The sequence below is a fragment of the Panicum virgatum genome, chromosome 5K, assembly GCF_016808335.1.
Source record: "Panicum virgatum strain AP13 chromosome 5K, P.virgatum_v5, whole genome shotgun sequence".
NCBI classification, from domain to species: Eukaryota; Viridiplantae; Streptophyta; class Magnoliopsida; order Poales; family Poaceae; genus Panicum; species Panicum virgatum.
In genome coordinates this window covers 57,995,434-58,017,849 of record NC_053140.1, presented here as the reverse complement: position 1 = coordinate 58,017,849, position 22,416 = coordinate 57,995,434, and the positions used below count along the sequence as shown (strand labels likewise).

The 22,416-nt window shown below is 47.2% G+C and overlaps 1 protein-coding gene across 2 annotated transcripts; it reads left to right on the top strand.

Moving 5' to 3' along the window:
- Positions 1-16,589: 16,589 nt before the first annotated feature.
- Positions 16,590-22,014, top strand: LOC120710389 (DNA repair protein recA homolog 3, mitochondrial-like). Of its 2 annotated transcripts, none has more exons than XM_039996050.1 (8): positions 16,590-16,826; positions 17,482-17,539; positions 17,765-17,982; positions 18,116-18,203; positions 19,835-20,007; positions 20,223-20,369; positions 20,761-20,892; positions 21,238-22,014. In XM_039996050.1, exons 1-8 carry the CDS (start codon positions 16,752-16,754, stop codon positions 21,628-21,630), a joined length of 1,284 nt encoding a protein of 427 aa, XP_039851984.1. In that variant the 5' UTR covers positions 16,590-16,751; the 3' UTR covers positions 21,631-22,014. The 2 variants fall into 2 exon arrangements, with proteins under 2 accessions (XP_039851984.1, XP_039851985.1); XM_039996051.1 differs by lacking the exon at positions 16,590-16,826 and adding an exon at positions 17,290-17,375.
- The last annotated feature ends 402 nt before the right edge of the window (positions 22,015-22,416 follow it).

Below are 22,416 nucleotides of genomic sequence, written 5' to 3'. Positions count from 1 at the left end.
CGGTTAAACCGATGCTACGTCGGTTAATCTGCCCCAGTTGTAACGGCTAGTTTTCAGAAGAGGCAGTTTACATTCACCGGTTAAACCGACGATGACAATGGGGGGTACGTCGGATTAACCGGCGCTACGCAGTTTTCTGGCAGCTTTTCTCCAACGGCTCTATTTGTGTGAGCTGCCTATATATACCCCTCCAATGGGTCATTTCGCCCACTCTTGACACCAGGCAACATCCAAACACTCATACCATAGTCAAGAGCCACCTTGAGCTTCATCATTCACATACTTGTGCTTTCAATCAATCAAGAAGCAAGATTAAGGACTTGAGTAGAGAGAAGCTAGTGTGCATCCGTTCTTGGTGATCGGTTCTTGCTCAAGTGAAGGCCTTAGCTTGTTACTCTTGGTGATTGGCATCACCTAGGCGATCTTGGTGATCGAGGTGTTTCTCGCGGAGCTTGCCAAGGATTGTGGGAGCCCGGAGAAGAAGATTGTACGTGGCTTGATCTCCACCACGCCGGGATGGTGAACGGAGACTCTTAGTGAGCGCCCTCGTCTCGGTGACTTGGGAGGTGACAAGACTCATTGTGAGTGTCACAACGTGGATTAGGGGTGTGTGCCAACACATCGATACCACGGGAAAAAATCCGGTTGTCTCTTGTCCATTCCTTTTATTCAAGCATTTTCTTTCATGCAATTTACTCATGTGCTTGACTTAGAGATCATAACTTAGCTCTACCTTGCTAGGCTTTACTTTGTTTTTATCTCTCTTAGCTTGTGTAGGTAGTTTAGTTATCCGGTTGGTGAATTGGTGCCCTACTAGTATTGCATAGGTTAAGGTTGTTTTACCTTGCTTTAGAAATTGAAAAAGGCCCAATTCACCCCCCCTCTTGGTCCATCGATCCTTACAATTGGTATCAGAGCCTCGTTGCTCATTTGGATCATTAGGCTTCACCGCCTAGAGCTATGGCCAAGATGGGTGGTTCGCCGCCTCACTTCGAGGGCAAGAACTTTGCTTATTGGAAAGTTCGCATGGCCGCATATCTTGATGCGATTGCCCCCGAAGTGTGGTTGGCCACTAAGACCGGATTCACCGGAACTCCCACCGCCGAACAATTAAAATGGAATGCCAAGGCTAGAAATGCAATTTTCGAAGCCATTAGTGAGGAAGTCTTTGCTAGAGTTAATGGCATGGACTTAGCAAGTGATATTTGGAAGGAGCTCATTGAAATTCATGAAGACTCCACTAAAGTTCGTGAGCAAAAATATCACTTGTTTAGAGCTAAGTATGATTCTTTTAAAATGCTAGCTCATGAAAATTGCAATGATATGTACTCTCGCTTGAATGTCATTGTCAAGGACATTAATGCACTTGAAATATCCAAAATTGACAGTGCCTCCATAAATCGCAAGATTCTCATGCTCCTCCCGAAGCCCAAGTACAACATTATCAATGCTATGCTTCAAAAGGAGAATCTTGATACAATGGAAGTGGGAGAACTTGTGGGCGAAATTCGCGCTCATGAAATGAGTATCCTTGGTATGACCGAAGAGCCAACTTCAAGCAAATCAATTGCTCTAAAGACCAAGGCAAACAAAGCCCGCAAGCTCAAGATGATCAAGCAAGATTCTAGCTCAAGCAATGAAGAAGATGATCATCATGAAAGCTCATCCGATGTTGAAGATGATGGAGAGCTTGCTCTTATGATGAGAAAGTTCACCCGCTTGAATGACAAGATCAACAAGAAGGGGTTCAACTTTGACTCTAAGAAGGGAATGTTCCGGCCAATGGATGTCAAGAACAAAATTTGCTACAATTGTGGAGAAAAAGGTCACATCCGTCCAAATTGCCCCAAGCCGGACAAAAGAAACAAGGATCACAAGAGCAAGCATCGCCATGATTCAAGCGATGATGAAGAAGAAGAAAGGAAGAACAAAAACAAGAGACTTGGGAAGAAAAAGAGCCATGACAAGAAGACCAAGCTCTTCCCAAAGAAGAAAGGGCACACCAAGAGAAGCTTCTTGGTGGAAAAATAAGAGTGGGTGACCGATGTCTCATCAAGCGAAGATTCAAGTGATGAAGAAGACATAGTCACCATCGCCCTCACAAATGAAGAACCATCACTACCTCCACCTCCAATGTGCCTCATGGCCAAAGGTAACTCTAAGGTATGTGAGAGTGAAGATGATAGTGATGATGAGCTTGACCCTAATGAGTTTGCTAACCTCATTAATGAGTATACATCCGTCATCAAGAGGGAAAAGGGCAAAGTCAAGATTCTTGAGAGCACTCGTGCAAAGTTAGAGCTTGCCCACTCCGATTTGCTTGGCAAGTACAATGACTTGCTCAAAAAGCACAATGAGTCACTTGTACTTGCTAAGCAAGTTGAAGAGAGCCACAAAAAGCTTAAACAAGAGCATAGGGAGTTGGCTCACAAGTATCAAGAACTTGAATTTGCCTATGAAGCAATTGACCCAAGTCTTGAGAACTTTGCTCATGAAACTATTGAGAAGGTCAATGCTTCTACTTCATGTGATGACCTACTCATTAATGCAAATGCTACTAATGCTTTGTCCGAGCTTGCACCTTCTAGGGAAAAGGAATTGATGGATCAAGTTGCAAGCCTCAAGAGTAGTGTGGAGAAGCTCTCAAGAGGAGAATACATCCACAAAGAGATTCTCTTCAACAATGCCCGTGACTATGGCAAGAGAGGTCTTGGTTCATTTCCGGAGCCAAACATAGCCACTACTCCTTCTCCGGAGATCAAGATAAGCTTCATCAAGGAAGTTGGTTCATATTGCCAACATTGCCAAGTCACCGGGCACCACACTAGGGAGTGCACCCTACCATCACGTCCTCTTCCCACTTTACCTAAGAATTACTCATCAATATTTGAAAATAACCATTTTCTCTTGAGTAAAGTGAAGGGCAAGGTGAAGGCCAAATTCATTGGCAAACTCACTAAGGAGTCAAAGAAGAAGCTCCCCAAGCAACTTTGGGTCCCAAAAGCTCTTGTCACACATGTGCAAGGCCCAAAGCTTGTTTGGGTTCCTAAAACTCAAAAGTGAATTCTCATGTGTGTAGGTGAACTACAAAGCCGGTGGAAAACATTGGGTACTTGATAGCGGTTGCTCTCAACACATGACCGGCAATGATAGCATGTTCACCTCCCTTGAAGACCCCGGCGATCATGAACACGTCACCTACGGTGATAACTCAAGGGGGAAAGTTTTAGGTTTGGGTAGAATAGCAATTTCTAAAGATTTATCTATTTCTAATGTTTTGTTTGTAGAAGCACTTAGTTTTAATCTTATTTCAATTGCTCAATTGTGTGATCTTGGACTAACGTGTGCCTTTGACAAGAATGGTGTTGTAGTAACTCATGAAAAAGACAAGTCATTGGTATTCACGGGGTTTAGGCATGGCAACATTTACTTGGTGGATTTCTCTTCAAAGCAAACAAGTACCATGACATGTCTCTTCACCAAGTCTTCTCTTGGGTGGCTTTGGCATAGAAGAATTGCTCATATTGGCATGAGCAACCTCAAGAAAGCCCACAAGAGAGGGATGATCACCGGCTTGAAGGACGTCACCTTTGACAAGAACAAGCTATGTAAAGCATGTCAAGCCGGGAAGCAAGTTGCAACACATCATCCCATCAAGACAATGTTGTCTACCTCCAAGCCGCTCGAGCTACTTCACATGGATCTTTTTGGTCCAACTACATACAAGAGCATTGGTGGTAACCTCTATTGCCTAGTAATTGTTGATGATTTTTCACGTTACACTTGGGTTATGTTTCTAGGCGATAAGAGTGAAACTCCGGAACTCTTCAAGACATTTGCAAGAAGAGCTCAAAGGGAGTACAACTCCCCAATTGTGAAGATCCGGAGTGACAACGGCACCGAGTTCAAGAACATGAAGATTGAAGAATGGTGCGATGAAGAGGGCATCAAGCATGAGTTCTCCGCCACCTACACGCCTCAACAAAATGGAGTGGTGGAAAGAAAGAACAAGACACTCATCACCCTAGCTAGAGCAATGTTGGATGATTATGGCACGTCCGAGAAGTTTTGGGCGGAAGCAATCAACACGGCGTGTCATGCATCCAACCGAGTATATCCTCACCGACTCCTCAAGAAAACTCCATATGAGCTCATCGCCGGGAAGAAACCAAATATATCATACTTTCGGGTCTTTGGCTGCAAATGCTTCATCTATAAGAAGAAAAGGCTCGGTAAGTTTGAAAGTAGATGTGATGAAGGTTTCTTTCTTGGTTATGCATCAAACTCCAAAGCATATAGAGTATTCAATCAAACCTCCGGGTTAGTTGAAGAAACATGTGATGTGGAGTTTGATGAATCTAATGGCTCCCAAGAGGAGGTTGTTGGCTATGAGAATGTAGGTGATGAGGAGATTGATTAAGCTTTGAAGAATATGTCCATTGGGGATATCAAGCCGGAAGAGGTGCATGAAGACAATGATCAAGGGGGAGGACCTTCCTCATCTACACCAAGCACCTCCACGGCGCCCCAAGTGGATGAAGATCAAGAAAAAGATGATACACAACCTCAAGAAGATATGCCAACACCAACACCCCAAGTTCAAGAACAAGAAGAGCAAAGTGTTCCACCACAAGCACAAGTCACTCATGATCCACCCCAACAAGCATCAACGCAAGTACCGCTAGTGAAGCATGGTCGCATCTCCAAGGATCATCCAATTGGTCAAATCATTGGTAGTCCTTCCAAGGGAGTAAGAACTCGCTCTAAACATGCTTCATTTTGCGAACATCACTCGTTTGTTTCTTGTATTGAACCCACTAGCATAGAGGAAGCGCTTGAGGACTCGGATTGGGTGATGGCCATGTAAGATGAGTTGAACAACTTCACCCGCAATGAAGTTTGGGTCCTCGAAGCTCCTCCGAAAGACAAGAACATCATCGGCACCAAGTGGGTCTTTCGAAACAAGCAAGATGAACATGGGGTGGTGATACGCAACAAAGCAAGACTTGTGGCAAAAGGGTTCTCTCAAGTCGAAGGTTTGGATTTTGGTGAAACTTTTGCTCCGGTCGCAAGACTTGAAGCTATCCGTATCCTTCTTGCTTACTCTTCACATCATAACATTAAGTTGTATCAAATGGATGTGAAAAGTGCATTCTTAAATGGCGTTATTAACGAACTTGTTTATGTTGAGCAACCTCCCGGGTTTGAAGATCCGAGGAATCCTAACCATGTTTATAGGTTGCACAAGGCACTCTATGGGCTCAAACAAGCTCCAAGGGCTTGGTATGAGAGGCTTCGTGACTTCCTAATCATGCAAGGCTTCAAGATCGGGAGGGTGGACACCACTTTGTTCACTAAAGACGTCAACGGGGATCTTTTTATTTGTCAAATTTATGTTGACGATATTATCTTTGGCTTAACTAATGATTTACTAAGCCATGAGTTTGCTACCATGATGTCTAGGGAATTCGAGATGTCCATGATTGGCGAATTGACCTTCTTCCTTGGTTTTCAAGTCAAACAAATGAAGGAAGGGACATTCATCCATCAAGAAAAGTATACCAAAGATATCTTGAAGAAGTTCAAGATGGATGAGTGCAAGCCAATCAAGACACCCATGGCAACAAATGGGCATCTCGACTTGGATGTGGACGGTAAACCGATTGATCAATCCCTCTATCGTTCTATGATAGGGTCTTTGCTTTACCTTACCGCATCTAGGCCCGATATAATGTTTAGTGTGTGCTTGTGTGCCCGCTTTCAAGCTAACCCAAAGGAGTCACACCTTTCGGCTGTGAATAGGATCCTTCGGTATCTCAAGCACACTCCTAGCATAGGCTTGTGGTACCCCAAAGGCGCTAGTTTAGATCTCTTGGGATACTCGGATTCGGATTTTGCCGGAAGCCGTGTGGATCGCAAGAGTACCTCCGGGGGTTGCCACTTGCTTGGGCGTTCTCTAGTTTCTTGGTCGAGTAAGAAGCAAAATTCCGTGGCTTTGTCCACCGCGGAAGCGGAATATATAGCGGCCGGTGCATGTTGTGCCCAAATCCTATATATGAAGCAAACCCTTTTGGACTTTGGTGTGAAACTAGATAGGATCCCACTCCTTTGTGACAATGAAAGTGCCGTAAAAATTGCCAAGAATCCAGTTCAACACTCTCGCACAAAGCACATTGATATTCGCCATCACTTCTTGCGTGATCACGAAGCCAAGGGGGACATTTCCCTTCAAGGTGTGAGATCCGAGGAGCAATTGGCGGATATATTCACAAAACCTCTAGACGAGAGTACCTTTGTTAGGCTAAGAAATGAGCTCAATGTGTTAGATGCGGCAAACGTCATGTAAGTTGCCATGTCATATAGAAAAATACATACATATAGGACACTTGTCTAACCATGGTAAGATAGTGATGAGCAAGGGTTTAGCTAGAGGTGGTGGTCCACTTGTTTTCCTCTAGGCTTGTAGAAAGGCTCATCATGAAGAAGCTTCCCGTGGGTTCAAACTTGACAAGTAGATCTTAATTTCTTGTTATGCATTTCTTGTCATATAGATGTGCACTTCATGTTTATTATACTTTCGCATGTGGTTGTAGTTTGCATCATCATTGCATGCGTAAGGGTCACAAAGGAGATCACTTGATGAAAATGAGACTTGTTTTCATATACAAGATCTTAATTCATGAAAAGTGAAAAGAGCAAAGTGTTAGGTACGTTATTGCCTAGTGAGCAATGTCATGATGAGTTTGAAGCTTTCTATCTTCAATATTCCTATGACATGGCTCATACATTTTATTTGGCGCTTTGTCTCTCTTGCGGCTTTTCCTTGTGTTTAAAAAGAAATTTATTTAAGCAAGTGTGCTATCCTATTTATTTTGAGGGGTAAAGTCGCCTATGCAAGTCCATTAACTTGAGTTTATTTGAATTTTATAAGTTTATTGGACTTAGCATAGAAGAGTGAGCTGAGTGTGGGGTTTTTGGCTTCACCGGTTAAACCGACGTTCAATGGAGCATCATCATCGGTTTAACCGGCGTTACTAAGTTTGTCTCAGCTCAGTCAAGTTTTCAGGCGTTCAACCGGCGTATTCAAAAGTCAGTGCATCGGATCAACCGGTGATCATAAATGCAAATCAGACCTAGCAATCAACCGGTGTTTTGATCAATCAACCGACGAGTTCATTTTTGACAGCATCGGTTCAACCGGCGTTCAAAAACAGATCTGGTAGAATCTCGGGTGAACTACACCGACGCAATCAACCGGCGTTCAAACCCTACGCGTCGGATCAACCGGTGTAAAGGAAAATCGCGGGTCCCACCTGTCATATATGAGTCACTCCTAGCCGCCGCCTCTCTTTCCTCTGTTTCGCCCGCATCCATCTTCGAGCCGCCGCCGCCTTCCCTTCGCGCCGCCGCCGTCTCTCCACCGCCGCCGTGCGCCCGCGCTGCCACCACCGTTCCACCTTGCCGCCGCCGTGCGCCGTCACTCCTAGCCGCCGCCGCGCACCCTCGCGCTCACCCAGCGCCGCCCGCGCGCACCTGCACAACCCACGCCGCTGCTCGCCGCCACGGTCGCCAACCGCCGTGAACTCAAGCCGCCACCACCACTTTCGCAGCCACGCCGCCGCTCCCACACGCCTTGCCGCCCACGCAGCCGCACCTCCACGCCGCAGCCGCAGCCGATCTGCGCTCACCAGGTGCTCGACGATTTGCCTGGGCTGCTTCTTTCGCGCCGCGTTCGTGTTTCGCTCACCGTCAGTCGAGATGGGTCGCGAGAAGAGGAAAGGGAAGGAAGTTATGGTCGAGAAGCCCGCTCGCAAGCGGACACGTGCAGAGAAGGAGGCCGAGAGGGCCGAGATGGTGGCCAAGGCCGCCGAGGAGCAGGCATCAGGCCGCGCTCGCCCGTTCCAGATCAGGGAGGACCCCAGAGGCAGAGGCAGAGGCAGAGGCAGGGGCATGGGTAGAGTCAGAGGTGCCAGGGCCACCAGAGCCGCAGCAGCAGCAGCAGCAGAGTCAGATCAGTCAGATACAGCTGCAGATTCAGATTCAGAGGCAGAGCAGTCCGAGCAGTCTCAGGGGCAGAGCACACAGGAGTCACCGACTCTACGACGGTCTGGCCGCACTCGGCAGACATCCCCAGCAGCAGAGACTTCACCAGCGACCGAGCGTCGCACTGGACCGAGGACGCGAGGAGGTCACCAGCCACAGGAGCCTCGCAGGTCCACAGCTGCAGCAGCAGCAGCTCGTAGAGCCGAGGCCCTAGAGGCCGAGCGCGCAGTGTTCCGTATGGACACTGTTGTGCGTTTGGAGCCAGGTGTGCTGCTCCAGAACTTGACCAAGGCCAATGCGGCGAAGGTCAAGAGGCTCAGATGGAGTGTTCAGGAGGAGGACTGGTTCCCCGTGACCCGTGACAGCCGAGTTGACCGTAGGTTCTGGACGCTTCATCAGGCCAGTTTCTACGAGACCTACCAGAGGCGGGGTCACAGGATCTTCCCGCACAGAGTGCTTGACTGGGTGTCTCTGAGGACAGCCGCAGGGGGAGCAGATGTCAGAGAGCACTTCGCTCACTTCAGGGGCCTGCCCAGGTTACTCCAGATTGAGCAGAACAGATATATTGAGGACTGGGTCAGAGTCTTCTATGCCACGGCCTGGATTGCTCCCGAGCGTCGAGCAGTACACTTTGTTTATGGAGGTCAGGTCTTTGGTTTGTCGAGAGCGACGATAGCAGGGATTCTCGGAGTTGACTTAGTTGACGTCTCGCTGCACGAGATGGTTTACGGAGATGCAGATCCACCACGCAGAGCGATGATTGGCGGGATTGCACCCTCTCATGAGGCGATCTCTCAGTGTTTCCGCCAGCCGTTCCCTGCCTCCTACGCCAGAGTTCCCAGCCTGCTGACCCCAGAGGCATACGCAGTACACATGGCACTCCGGAGGACTTTGCTACCGAGGAGTGGCTACCCAGAGGGGTTTACAGGACTGCAGCAGCTCCTGCTTCTACACATCCTCACTCACGAGCCGTTTGACATAGTTGACTTTATTCTGGCTGAGATAGAGGATGTGATTACAGACGGGATGGGTGTGGTGCGACAGTTTCCCTTTGCACACTGGATCAGTTATATATGTTCTATGATTGTGCCAGCAGAGTCACCCATCAGCGCTCCCTACCGTCACGACGAGGCTCCCCGGTTCCCAGTTTACCGACCGACAGCTCCACAGGACCGGAGGAGGGGCAGACAGGCAGAGAGAGCTGCCATGGCACAGTTGTCACCAGAGGCACAGGCCCGTGTAGCACAGGAGGACGAGGCACTGCTTGCCGCCGAGGCACAGCTTCCCGGAGGAGAGGATGAGATACACTGGTCTGAGCTTGAGTCAGACTCCTCCGAGGACGTAGAGTACTTCCCTGCAGCAGCCCCAGCTAGTCACGACCACGAGGCAGGGGGGTCTAGAGAGCTAGCTCCAGAGTCACCAGCACCTGCTACAGTCTCTGAGTCCCAGGTGTCTCAGCCGTCCGAGCTCACCGCACTTCTACAGCAGCTCGTGACTCAGCAGAGAGAGGACAGGCTTGCACAGGAGGAGGCCAGGAGAGCCCATGAGGCTCAGATTGCTGCTATTCAGAGAGAGGCAGCCCGAGAGCGTGCAGCGACAGAGGAGCGTTTTGTCGGCCTCATTGACAGAGTTTCACAGAGGACAGATGCTCAGTTCCAGCAGATGCAGCAGGGCATGATGGCGATGTTCGGGATGATCTCCCAGCTTTACTCTCACACCGGACTCGCCCCACAGCAGCAGCAGCCCGGACTTCAGGGTGTAGGAGCACCTCAGCTTGCCGTCACACCAGCTCCTCCTCCTCCAGCTCCTACTGCAGCTCCAGCTACCTCAGCGACACCGGAGACCACGTTCTCGATGTCAGCACTCTTTGGGTCTGCTGGTCGTCCGCTCTTTTCACCACTGCCGGCGACCACACTCTTTCAGGACTCACCGCCAGCGGTTCAGTCGGTCGCCCTCCCCTCCTCACTTCAGGCAGCACCTTCAGGGGGAGGAGCAGTAGAGGAGTCCCTGCTTCCACAGTCGACGCAGCCGGCAGCCTCAGCAGTCACCTCTTCAGAGATTGATACTTCTTCTGCTGACCCGGTTACGACTTCTACGGATCCTCTACCAGGCAGTGCCAGCACGAGAGCCTCCACGACAGTTACTCCCCCAGTGAGCTCAGACCCAGACCAGCAGCTTCCGTCTGTCACCGAGGGTGAGAGTTCTCCGTCCGACGACGACGACCCGGACCGCTTCGTCGCCGTACCACGACAGCACGACCCGTAGCTCGCCTTTTGGTGCTTTGATGCCAAAGGGGGAGAGGTGTTAGGGGGAGCACCAGAGTTAGGGGGAGGGTAGAGCTAGAGAGAGCTCGTAGTTATCAGGACTTTGATTCTTTGTATCACATTTGGTGTTAATTCATGGATATGTACTTTTGTCGCTTGAGTATGCCGTTCTTTGAGACATATCTATGGATTTCGTTTGAGCCTTTGAGCTCTTTGGTCCTGCTTTCGAGTTTGCTTGTGTTTATCCTGTTTTATCTTTCTCGCTCTCTCGTTATTTATGTTTGTGTTGTCATCAATCACCAAAAAGGGGGAGATTGTAAGCATCTAGGCCCTCATGGTATGTTTCGGTGATTAATGACAACCATTATTGTGACTAATGAGTTTGTGCAGCTTAAAAGATCTTTATCGCTCATTTGGTCATATGTCAAAAGAGGCCCCTCAATTTCGGTTATTCTAAAAGGCGATCTCGGTTTTCAACTTATATATGTCAAGGCTAAGGATCTTTCTAGTCCTAAGTGTCACAAGGTTGAGAAGGACACTTAGGTTAGTATAGGTTTTATAGTTTTGTAGTGATCGCACTATTAAGAGGGGTTAAGGCTTAGTAACTTGAGCATGGACATGGTCATTTGAAAATGGATGCACACTATGGTCACTCAGGTTTCTAGAAGTTCAAATAAGTGGTTCTCAAACTATATCTCAAGAATATTTGGATTTCATTCAAGACTCAAATCAGAAAAGACAAAATCAGAAAAAGTCTATACACCGGTTTAACCGACGCTCTCAATTTTCTATACGTCGGTTAAACGAAGTCAGCAGAGTCTGGACAAATTCAATACACCGGTTAAACTGACGTGTTTGAATTTAACGTCGGTGCATTAGTCCAGAGTTGGTTTTTCCAGGGCAATTCAAGTTCTATTCACCGGATTAACCGACGCTGTTTGAATCAAGACGTCGGTGCAATTGACCAGTGAGATGGTTTTTTCAGAGGAATTCAAAAGTTGTACTCACCGGTTAAACCGACGATAGGTTTGAGTTAACGTCGGTGCAGTTGTCCAGAGACTTGGTTTTTCAGTGGTTCAGTGGACAACTACACTCACCGGTTAAACCGATGCTACGTCGGTTAATCTGCCCCAGTTGTAACGGCTAGTTTTCAGAAGAGGCAGTTTACATTCACCGGTTAAACCGACGATGACAATGGGGGGTACGTCGGATTAACCGGCGCTACGCAGTTTTCTGGCAGCTTTTCTCCAACGGCTCTATTTGTGTGAGCTGCCTATATATACCCCTCCAATGGGTCATTTCGCCCACTCTTGACACCAGGCAACATCCAAACACTCATACCATAGTCAAGAGCCACCTTGAGCTTCATCATTCACATACTTGTGCTTTCAATCAATCAAGAAGCAAGATTAAGGACTTGAGTAGAGAGAAGCTAGTGTGCATCCGTTCTTGGTGATCGGTTCTTGCTCAAGTGAAGGCCTTAGCTTGTTACTCTTGGTGATTGGCATCACCTAGGCGATCTTGGTGATCGAGGTGTTTCTCGCGGAGCTTGCCAAGGATTGTGGGAGCCCGGAGAAGAAGATTGTACGTGGCTTGATCTCCACCACGCCGGGATGGTGAACGGAGACTCTTAGTGAGCGCCCTCGTCTCGGTGACTTGGGAGGTGACAAGACTCATTGTGAGTGTCACAACGTGGATTAGGGGTGTGTGCCAACACATCGATACCACGGGAAAAAATCCGGTTGTCTCTTGTCCATTCCTTTTATTCAAGCATTTTCTTTCATGCAATTTACTCATGTGCTTGACTTAGAGATCATAACTTAGCTCTACCTTGCTAGGCTTTACTTTGTTTTTATCTCTCTTAGCTTGTGTAGGTAGTTTAGTTATCCGGTTGGTGAATTGGTGCCCTACTAGTATTGCATAGGTTAAGGTTGTTTTACCTTGCTTTAGAAATTGAAAAAGGCCCAATTCACCCCCCCTCTTGGTCCATCGATCCTTACAAACCTGAACCGCAAGGTATAGCTGATCAGGTAGGAGAAAAAGAAGATCAGAACGTGCATGTCATTCAACCTGAACCGTAAGGTTTAGCTGATGAGGGGGAGCGGATACCTGGAATAGTGGAAGCTATACAGAATGAAGACCAGGAGGCTCGAATGATGGAAGAATGTGGGGACTCATCAGACGATGAGGACTACCCGTTGCTAGGTGAATGGCGAGACAAGGGTTTTTGGAAATCCGGTGATACAGGATATTAGGAGTAATGAGTACGAATACAAAAAGAGAATGAGGTTGTACAGGGAGCAAAGTATCATAGCATTGAAGCTGTGAAGGATGTTGTGAAGCTTTGGGCTATATCGTTGAGGAAGGAATTCAGAGTTGTGAAGTCTAGCAGCAAAGAATATGAGGTGAAGTGTGTCAATGACGATTGTACATGGCGAGTACATGCCTACAAGGGTAAGTACAAGACACACTGGGAGTGTTCAATTGTTACACTACATACATGTAAATTAACTGTTGTTGCGCAAACTCACCGTAACATCACATCCATTTTCGTGGCCAAGAAGATGTATGGGGTGATTCTGGACAAAATTGACCATGAGCCAAAATTGATAATTAGGGACATCGACGACCGTTTTCAATACAAAATTATCTATGCAAAGGCTTGGCGGGCAAAACAAAAGGTGTTTGAGATGAGATTCGGCACATATGAGGCATAATATGATAACCTGCCTCACATGTTGTCAGCAATTGTGCAAAGAAATCCTGGAAGCGCGACTGATACCTATATTGTACCGAGTTTAGATGGGGGACCTGAGTTTCTGCTTCGTGCTTTCTTCTGCCTTGGTGCATATGTGAGAGCATTTATGTATTGTCTTCCTGTTCTATGTATTGACGGTACATTCTTGACAGGAAAATATAAGGGGACAATACTGACAGCGATTGGAGTTGATTGCAACAAGCAGGTGGTTCCCATCGCCTTTGCTTGTGTTGAGAATGAGAACACAGATAGCTGGTACTGGTTCCTTGAACGTGTGAAGATTCACGTTGTTGCTGGAAGGCCTCATGTTTGCCTCATCAGTGACAGACATGCAGGTCTTCTAGCAGCAATAAGACAACTACATGAAGGAAGTCGAGGACAACCTCCTCTATGGCCAGATATTGTGAGTAGGTGGTGCATAAGGTATATGGGTGCAAAATTTTATGAGCGCTTCAAGAATAAGAAACTTATGAATTTGTTCAAGAGGTTGTGCACTCAGAATCAGCAGCAGAAGTTTGATGCATTGTGTCAGGTGCTAGATAACATATGCGCCGAGCTGCTAAAGGAACAGGCCTCAACCTCTAGCCGGAGAAGTTCCGGCGGCGGACTTTTCACACGGTGGATTAAGGATGCACCTAAGGAGAATTGGTCAATTCTATACGACACTGGTGTTCGTCGATATGGGATCGAGACAACCAACCACGCAGAGTGTTACAATATGATAATGCGTTATGTTCGTGGATTTCCTCTTGTTGTCATAGTTGAGTTCATCATGTACGGATGCACAAAGTACTTCAGAGAGCGGTACCAGACAGCTGCTGTCTTACTTAATGATCTAGGAGTGATTTTTTGTAATAGGATCACTAACTACATGAAAAAAAAGATTGAAAAGGCTCAATATCACAGAGTGGTCTCCATGGTCACAAATGATTAAAGGTTTGAGGTTTCATGCAAGGACAGGACAGGGCATGGTGTCCGCAGACAAAGGGTCGTTCAGGATTGCTTGATAACGCCGGAAGGCAAGGTTTTTTACAGATGTAAGAAGCCACATCTTCTTCACTTACCATGCTCCCATGTCATTGCGGCATGTTCAGAATCTGGGTTAGATCCTGGGGTTTTTGTTTCACAATATTATAGAAAAGAAACCGCTGTGCACACTTGGGGCCGTGAGATATATGGCTTAGATAGTCTGGGATCACTCACTACACCAAATATCTCTCCACTGTACATTCCCAATCCAGATGCTAGGAGAGGGGTAGGTCGACGGCAAACACTTCGTATCCGTAACGGAATGGATGAGTCTGAGCCAGGAAAGAAGAAAAAACGATGCAACCTGTGTGGAGCAGATGGTCACACTTACAAGAATTGCCCTAAAATGCAAGAAGATAATGCTGGTGCTGAGGTTGGACCTTCTGGAAATCCCACCGATGGATTGCCTCCGGATTTTGGAGCCCGTCGCGTCTAGATTTCGTTATGTGCGCATATGTATTTGAACCAGATGTATGGATATGTATTCCGACCTGTATGTGATAATTACATTTCATTATATTTGGATATGTATTTGCACCAGATTGTAGCATCTAATATTACGAAGGTATTTATGTAGTAAGATTTCTTGGTTGCAGTTCTAAATGTGTAGATTGGTTCAATTAGATTGCTCACTAAATGTAGTGTACTGAAAATAGAAGGGTAGTTACGAATCATAAATTTCCGGTTTGCAAAAGAGTTTTGTAAAGAATGATACGATTATAAAGTAGAGGCCTAAGGCGTTCGTACTACTAGGTACTTGAACAATGAAAAGCATGACATGTGCAACACGATAACCTTGTGTTGTGAGTAAACCTAACATGCCTTAGGAAATGTAAAATGTTGGGATTACATGGTGGTGCTTTACTAAGTGCACCGGGGATATTTTCCCTTCCTAATAGCTTCAGACCCTGTTTCCTTAGCACGGGGGCCCTCTCTCGCTTCCTCTCCCTATCAGCTTTACGTTCCTCAGCCTTCTGACGTTCCACTTCTGCAATCCTCTTCTGAATCTCTTTCTGGTTTTTTTGCGTTTCTCCTCCATCTGTTCTTCATGCAGTATTCGTTGCCACCTTTGTGCAGCCCACCTTGCTTGACGCTCCACGTGGTCCTTATTCTGCTGACATTACTCGGTGTCTAACCACTGCACGAAATTACATAGAGGCGGTGGAGTCTTTCCTCAAATCATGATAGAAGTCATTACTAGATTTAAAAGTGACAAACTTTGATAGTGTTTTGTAGTACCTTTGCTCGGTCCTTGCCGTAATGCTTGGGCGGGTCGTACTCGTAATTCTCGCACATGAAGAACCTTTTGCCAAAGTCGTCCCCCAAAACCCTTGATTTCATTAGTTTGCACAAGGATCCGCAAAAACATATAGGCACCTGGACTCCTTAGGGGACTGTTTCCGTCACCTTACTCCATGGAATGTAGGTTGATCCTGAGGATGCCATGGTGTTGAGTCCTGGCAATCACAAGTGAGCAATCAGATTGCTAATATATTATATCAACGCTAATCATTATCAGTAACTACATCTAAATGTACCACTAATCACTCCTAATAATAATTAAACTGATTGCTAAAATACTTTCTACAATTTTCTAACATTTTTTAAATATTATCTTCCAATTTTTAAGAATTTCTAATATTTCTTTAACAATTTTCTAGTACTTTCTAACACTAAATGTACTGTATCAACGCTAATCATTACAAATAACTGCACCTAAATGTACCACTAATCACTCCTAACAATAATTAAATTGATTGTTAATCTACTATTTCAACAAAAATAATTACAACATAATTTATTTGTAAAGCGTAGAAGAATTTTGGTTACCTGCAGTCGCCGGCTCGAAAATCCGGCAGGGCTTCGCCTCTCTCCCTCTCTCCCTCTTTTTTCTTGGTTTCTGGAATTTTAGTGATGCAAATGAGGGGTGGGGGACCAGCCAACCCTTATATAAGGGTGAGAGAGCCGGTCGCCCTGCAGCCGGGCGGCCAGGGCCGGCCGCCCCGCTGCCGGGCGACCGGCCCCAGGGATCTACGCGCAATTTTCTCCGCGATTTTTTTTTCTCCAGAAATGCCCCTGCCGCCCCGCTGCCGGGCGGCCAGGTCTCGGCCGCCCGGCAGCGGGGCGGCCGGGTATATTCCTGTAAATTTTCAAATCGAAAATATATTTTTGTAAAAACGAAAAAAATAAAAAAAAATAAAAAAACCGCCTCACGCGAACTGCAAAGCAAGCTGTCCAGTCCAGGGGAAGAAGACGACGGAGCCAGATGGGCCTAGCCGTATTTGTTAGTTCATGGGCCAAGAGAGGTCTCCGTGTTTGAGCCCATCAGATGAGTTTCAGTGGACCCACCACTTCCAGTCAGCACGGAGAAACCGCAGTGGACCACGTCCACAGGTGGGTCATCCGGTGATTCTGACAAGCGGGCTCCGCGCTGAGATGGGTCCACGGGCGGTCCATCGCGGTGTCCCGCACTCCCGCGACCGCCGGCCCGTCGGGCGCTCTTCCCGACACCCGGAGGCGGAGTGGGAGCCCGGAGAGGCGGAGACACACAGGACTCAAAAGGAGCCGGAGCCGGAAGCCAAAACCCCGTGCCCCGCAAAACCCCTAAACCCTAGCCCCCTTCCTCCGCCCTAGCGATTGGAGGCGAAGACGCGGCCATGGCGGCCCTCCTCAGGCGCGTGTCGCTGCGGCGCGCCTTCACCGCCGCCGCTTCCTCTTCTTCTCACCCTGAGGTCCAGCACTCCGTTCTCTCCGCTGTATTCAATGGGTTTTGTGATTTTGGGCTGGGATGGGTTGGCGAAGGGTGGGTTCCCGGTGGAATGATCGATATGTTTAGTTTAGTCTTTCTACCGTGCTGATTGGGAGTGAGGAGACCGGTCGCGGGGTCTGATTGTTCGTATGCGGTTTTTTGGGGACTGATTCCTCCATTCCAATCTCAGTTGGCGACTGGGCAAACCTGTTAGTTCCGTGTCTGACTTATTTCATCTCACTAAATTGATACACGTTGACCACTTGCTTACTTCTCCCTGCTTTTTATGGAGCGCCCCCCAAATATCACTCTACTGTGGAAAATGCCGTTTTCCAATGCTGCGTGGTAAATTTTTGTTTTCCTACCATGATAAGAAGTCATAAGCACTCCCGCTTGCTATTAATATTTCATTGCTTTGACTCTGATGACATTCTTAAAGCGTCTGTGTCAGATTAGTAGATAGGCACCACTGCCTTAAGCCCTTAACTGAGGTTACAAACTGTCTCGTGCTATGCTAACCGGATGGCCAATGGTAATCCAATTGACTTATTTGGATGCAATGAGATACATGCACTAGAATTAGAAAAAGACTCTTCCCAGTGATTTACTATGTTTCTGATGCTTTAATACTTGTGCAGAGCTATACGCAAGGGATCTGTGGCTCCACGTTTCATTACAGAGAGTTCTCATCTAAAGGTTGTATATTAATTCCCGTATACTCTTTGCACCTGCTTTTATTATATGTACTGAACATTGGCATCTGTAGTTCCGCTTATACTATCCACATAGTTTTGTTGTCTTAATTGTATTGTTACCTTCATAGTAACTTGATTATACTACTATATGATTTCTTCCTTTCTTTCTGTTATGCTTATCTGCTACTACCTACTGGATCGGTTACTGATTCCCTTGCCTATGTAGCCAAAAAGAAGTCAAAGTCAAGTGGAACTGACTCTGGTGAGGAGAATATGTCGAAGAAAGACTTGGCATTACACCAGGCTATCGACCAAATAACATCTGCATTTGGGAAGGGGGCAATAATGTGGCTTGGCCGTAAACAAGGCCATAGAGATGTACCTGTAGTATCTACTGGGTCTTTCGCTTTGGATATGGCTCTAGGAACTGGTGGGCTTCCAAAGGTATGCATTTGCATATAAATGATCTGAGTAGAGCTCCTTTTCATTTTTGATCATTGCATGATATTATTTTCAGATTACAGATTTCAGTTAGTCGAGTTTCTGGTGTTCTTCATTGATGCATTTTATTCTGTAGGGGCGTGTCATAGAGGTTTATGGCCCAGAGGCTTCAGGCAAGACAACTCTTGCTCTACATGTCATTGCACAAGCTCAAAAGAATGGGGGTAAGCTCAGAACTTTCAACCCCTCTTGGAATAACTAGGCAGGACGCGCGCTACGCCGCGCCGGGCTCAGGCAACTGTATCCCATCCCCTATCCCATCTTCCCCACGGCCTCCGCGCGCCGCTGCTCAGTCCTGCGCCTCTGCTACGCGCGCTGCCTCCGCCGCCCCTCCGCACCGATGCGCGCCGCGCGTTGCGGCCTCCGCCCTATGGCAGCGCGGAGCTCGCCCAAGGCCTTCCCTGCTCCGACGCAGCGCCGCCCGGGCCACAGCCACCGCATGGATCCGGCCGTAGGGGCGTCGCCGGCGGCCCACGGCCATGGCGTCAACGCCGGGGAGCTCGAGACCGGGGCGGATCCACCCGCGCGCCCACGCCGCGCTCTGCTCGCACGCCCGCCGCAGCCCCGCCTGCCCGCACGCCCGCCGCAGCCCCGCTGCTTCGCGTGCCATCCCGGCGACCCGACCGGCGAGCGGGGAGAGAGAGGGCCGCCGGCGAAGCTCGAGGCCGCTGGAGAGGGCCCATGCCAGACGGAGAGAGAGAGACGGGGAAGCAAAGAGCTCGGAGGCCAGGCTGCCGCCGCCGCCGCGTCCCCACGCCGCCCGGGTGGGCGTGGGGCGCGCGCCCGCCCACTGCCGCCGCGGCCGCGCGCTTCCCGCCCGCCGCCACCAAGTCCACACGCGCGGGCTGCCTGGCGCTGGGAGCTGGCCGCTCCTCCCTCCCGAGCTCGTCCTCACCGGTGCCGCGCCCGCGCCACCAGCCGTGAGCAGAGGAGGGCGTGGCCGGCGGGCGAGCAGAGGAGGGCGGCACTGGCGCCTCCGCCTCGCCGCGGCTCGGCAAGGGAGCTCCGCCGCCGCCGCGGTCAGGGAAGGAGCCTGGCCGGAGCAGAGGCTAGTCGGGGTGTACATAAGCCCGTCGGGACCCAGGCGCAGGCGAGGCGCTGCGGGGGAGGTGGTGCGGCCCACGCGCAGTGAGAGAGCCGCGGCTAAACGACGGAACGGCAAATCCAGGCCCCGCGTCGCTCGTCCTCCCCCCTGCACGTGTCGAGCGGAGGGTGTTTGGGTGCTCTCAGGGCTCCCTCCCCACGGCGTATATGATATAGAGTATATGACTTCCTTGCTTAAGCAAGTTGTTACTTAGGATATGAAAAAAAAGGAGGAAAGTACCTCCTTTATAAGTAGTATAACCAAAACTATGAAGTTTTGGATTTTATAGCATGCACATGATGTTGTGAATATAAAAATCGACTCCCTCCCTGCGAAATCAGAATCCTTGAAGTGTTCGTCTGTAATTAAATCATGAACATACGTAGTTTTTCATTTTCATTCACAGAGCCTTAAAATATTACTGGCCTGCCTATTAAACAGAAGCTATTTGAAGAACGGGAGTTACAATACCTGAAGTACAAATGAAAAGCTGTCTTACCTTAAACATGAAAAGGTGTCGGCCGTGGACGCCACATTTCTCTAGTTTGAACATAGTTTGTCTACTAATCCTTTATCATTTTCCCCTGTCTTGCTCAATCAATTGGGTAGTTTAAATCTTAGTTTTAAGTGTGAAACAATTTCTATGCTTAAGCTTGTGGTTTTCAACTTTTATTAAAACATTTATAACTTTACATTTTTTCCGTTTTCTAGGTTACTGTGCCTTTGTAGATGCAGAGCATGCTTTGGATCCAGCTCTTGCGGAGGCAATTGGCGTTGACACTAACAATTTACTCCTTTCTCAGCCAGACTGTGCTGAGCAGGCACTCAGTCTTGTGGACACACTGATTCGAAGTGGATCTGTTGATGTTGTTGTAGTCGACAGTGTAAGACATTTTTCCATCTAGCTGCTTGGCCAATCTGATTCGCTCTTTTTGAGTGGAGTTGTTCTCTATCTGTGCAGTGACGCAGTTCCATTTTTGTTTCGGAAAACATTTTCCAATTAGCAGTTCAAGCATGCAGCTCAATCTTAATGGCCTGGAAGAATCCCTTTCTTTCAGATTTAGCTGTACACTTTATATTATCTTATTCTATGATGCAGGTAGCAGCTCTTGTCCCAAAGACTGAGCTTGATGGGGAGATGGGTGACGCACATGTTGCTCTTCAGGCTAGATTGATGAGCCAAGCTCTTCGCAAGCTGAGCCACTCCCTTTCACTTTCCCAGACAATTCTGTTATTTATTAATCAGGTATTAGTCATACATAATTTTCTCAGCTTTGGTTAAAGTAATTTATGTAGCATTGATTATGTGCCTCATTGAAGCGAAGCATCCATAAACAAGTCCGAACATGTTCACTATATTGAACTAGAATTAAGGGTGTAATATAATTTTTGTACATCTTTTACCTTCAAGTTCCAGAATTACATGCTCCTAAACGCTAAAAAGGAATGCCATGATGTTGATGAGGAAACATTAGTTAACAGTTCTATCCTTTTTTTGAAGGGTTACAGATCTTGTGCGGTCTTAGCATTTCTACATGCAGCTCATCTTTTTTTTTTAATGGAGTTCTATCCTTTCTTTTCCTTAAAATGACCTCTGTATTTTTACTACCAACTTAGTCTGTTCATCCTCATTGTAGACCAGGGCCAAGGTAGCCACATTTGGATTTGGGGGACCAACTGAGGTCACTTCTGGTGGCAACGCCTTGAAGTTTTATGCTTCTGTTCGCTTGAACATCAAGCGTATTGGTTTGGTAAAGAAAGGCGAAGAGGTATTTAACTAAGCCATATCTTTAGCATTTCATTTTACCTGTCTTCTATTATTAGCCAATACTTTAACAAGTAGACACATTAGTTCGCAGCATGACTCTGTCGAAACAGAGATGTCCATGTCCACATGAGGCCTATTTAGCTGAACCACTAGGCACATAGAATAGGCGACTTATAGGCACATACATGTGCTGTCACTCTACAAGCATAAATGTAAGCTGTTTTGTTTTAGTGAATCAGAATAACTGACTATATATTTGTTCTGCATGTAATGAGATTTAGTGCTTCCTGAAACAGTATGCACTTAACTTTATGTTGCTTTTGAATGGTTATTTCTTCTTTTGCAGACAATAGGTAGTCAAGTTGCTGTGAAGATTGTGAAAAACAAGCATGCCCCACCATTCAAGACTGCACAGTTTGAGATTGAATTTGGAAAGGGGATATGCCGCAGTTCTGAGCTTGTTGAACTCGGACTGAAGCGCAAACTTGTCCAAAAGACTGGTGGTGCATATTATACATTCAACGACATGAATTTCCGTGGAAAAGATAACCTTAAGGCTTACCTTACTGAAAATGAGTGTGTTGCTAAAGATCTAGAGATGAAACTAAGGAAATTGATGGAAACTGAAGCACCTAAAGAGCAGGAGGCTGAAGACGGTTCCCTGAGTGATTTGTCTGAAGAGATCGTTGCACCAGAAACATCGTCAGAAGAGGATCAAGCAGCTGCAGTAGAAGCTTAACCAGTTATCTGATCTACTGGCAATTTTTTGGAACTTAACATATGAAGCAATTGTTCCACTAAAACAATATTTTGGTCATGAAGCCACCAGCATGCAGTGCCGTGATGATCTTATTATAACAGCCTTCAGTTGCTACTGTTCTTGCAGTATAGTGTAACGTGAAGAGAATATTCGCTTTCTGTGAAATCATGCTGAGCTAGCTAGTGACAGAGGAAGGTTGTCAGGGTGAGGTACTGTGGCTATTTAAACATTGGTGAATGGTGAGGACCCGTGAGATGTGATATAGTCGTGTATATATGCTGCATACCTTGATGACTCCTCGTGTTGAAGTCTAATTCAGAAGCATTCTTAATTGAGTGCTGCTAGAATTTTTATTGGTCTTCCTCCGCTGTGCTTGCCTGATGTTTTTTTGTTTTTGACTAGCTAGTTTTTGGATGATGCCTATGGGAATACAAATCCTGAGGTGTATCTTCATGCTTGTTGCTGGAAGACCCGACGTGACTTTTTTTTTTGGGACGTGACTTGGGCCGGTCATTGTTTGTTGATCTGATTCATTGACGTGTGTAGAAAATGACCCAATTGAGGAACGGTATTAGCCATGACTTGTTCATGATATCTTCATGGAGGAACGGTATTAGCCATGACCTGTTCATCCAAGATAAGGAAAAGTCATCCAAGATAAGGAAAAGTGGCATCCTTTCAGGGCACTAAATGATTTCTTCACTGCAGTACTTTTTTGTTTCTTTCCTGCCTTTACCATTTTATCCAATCCGAAGGTCAAAAGAG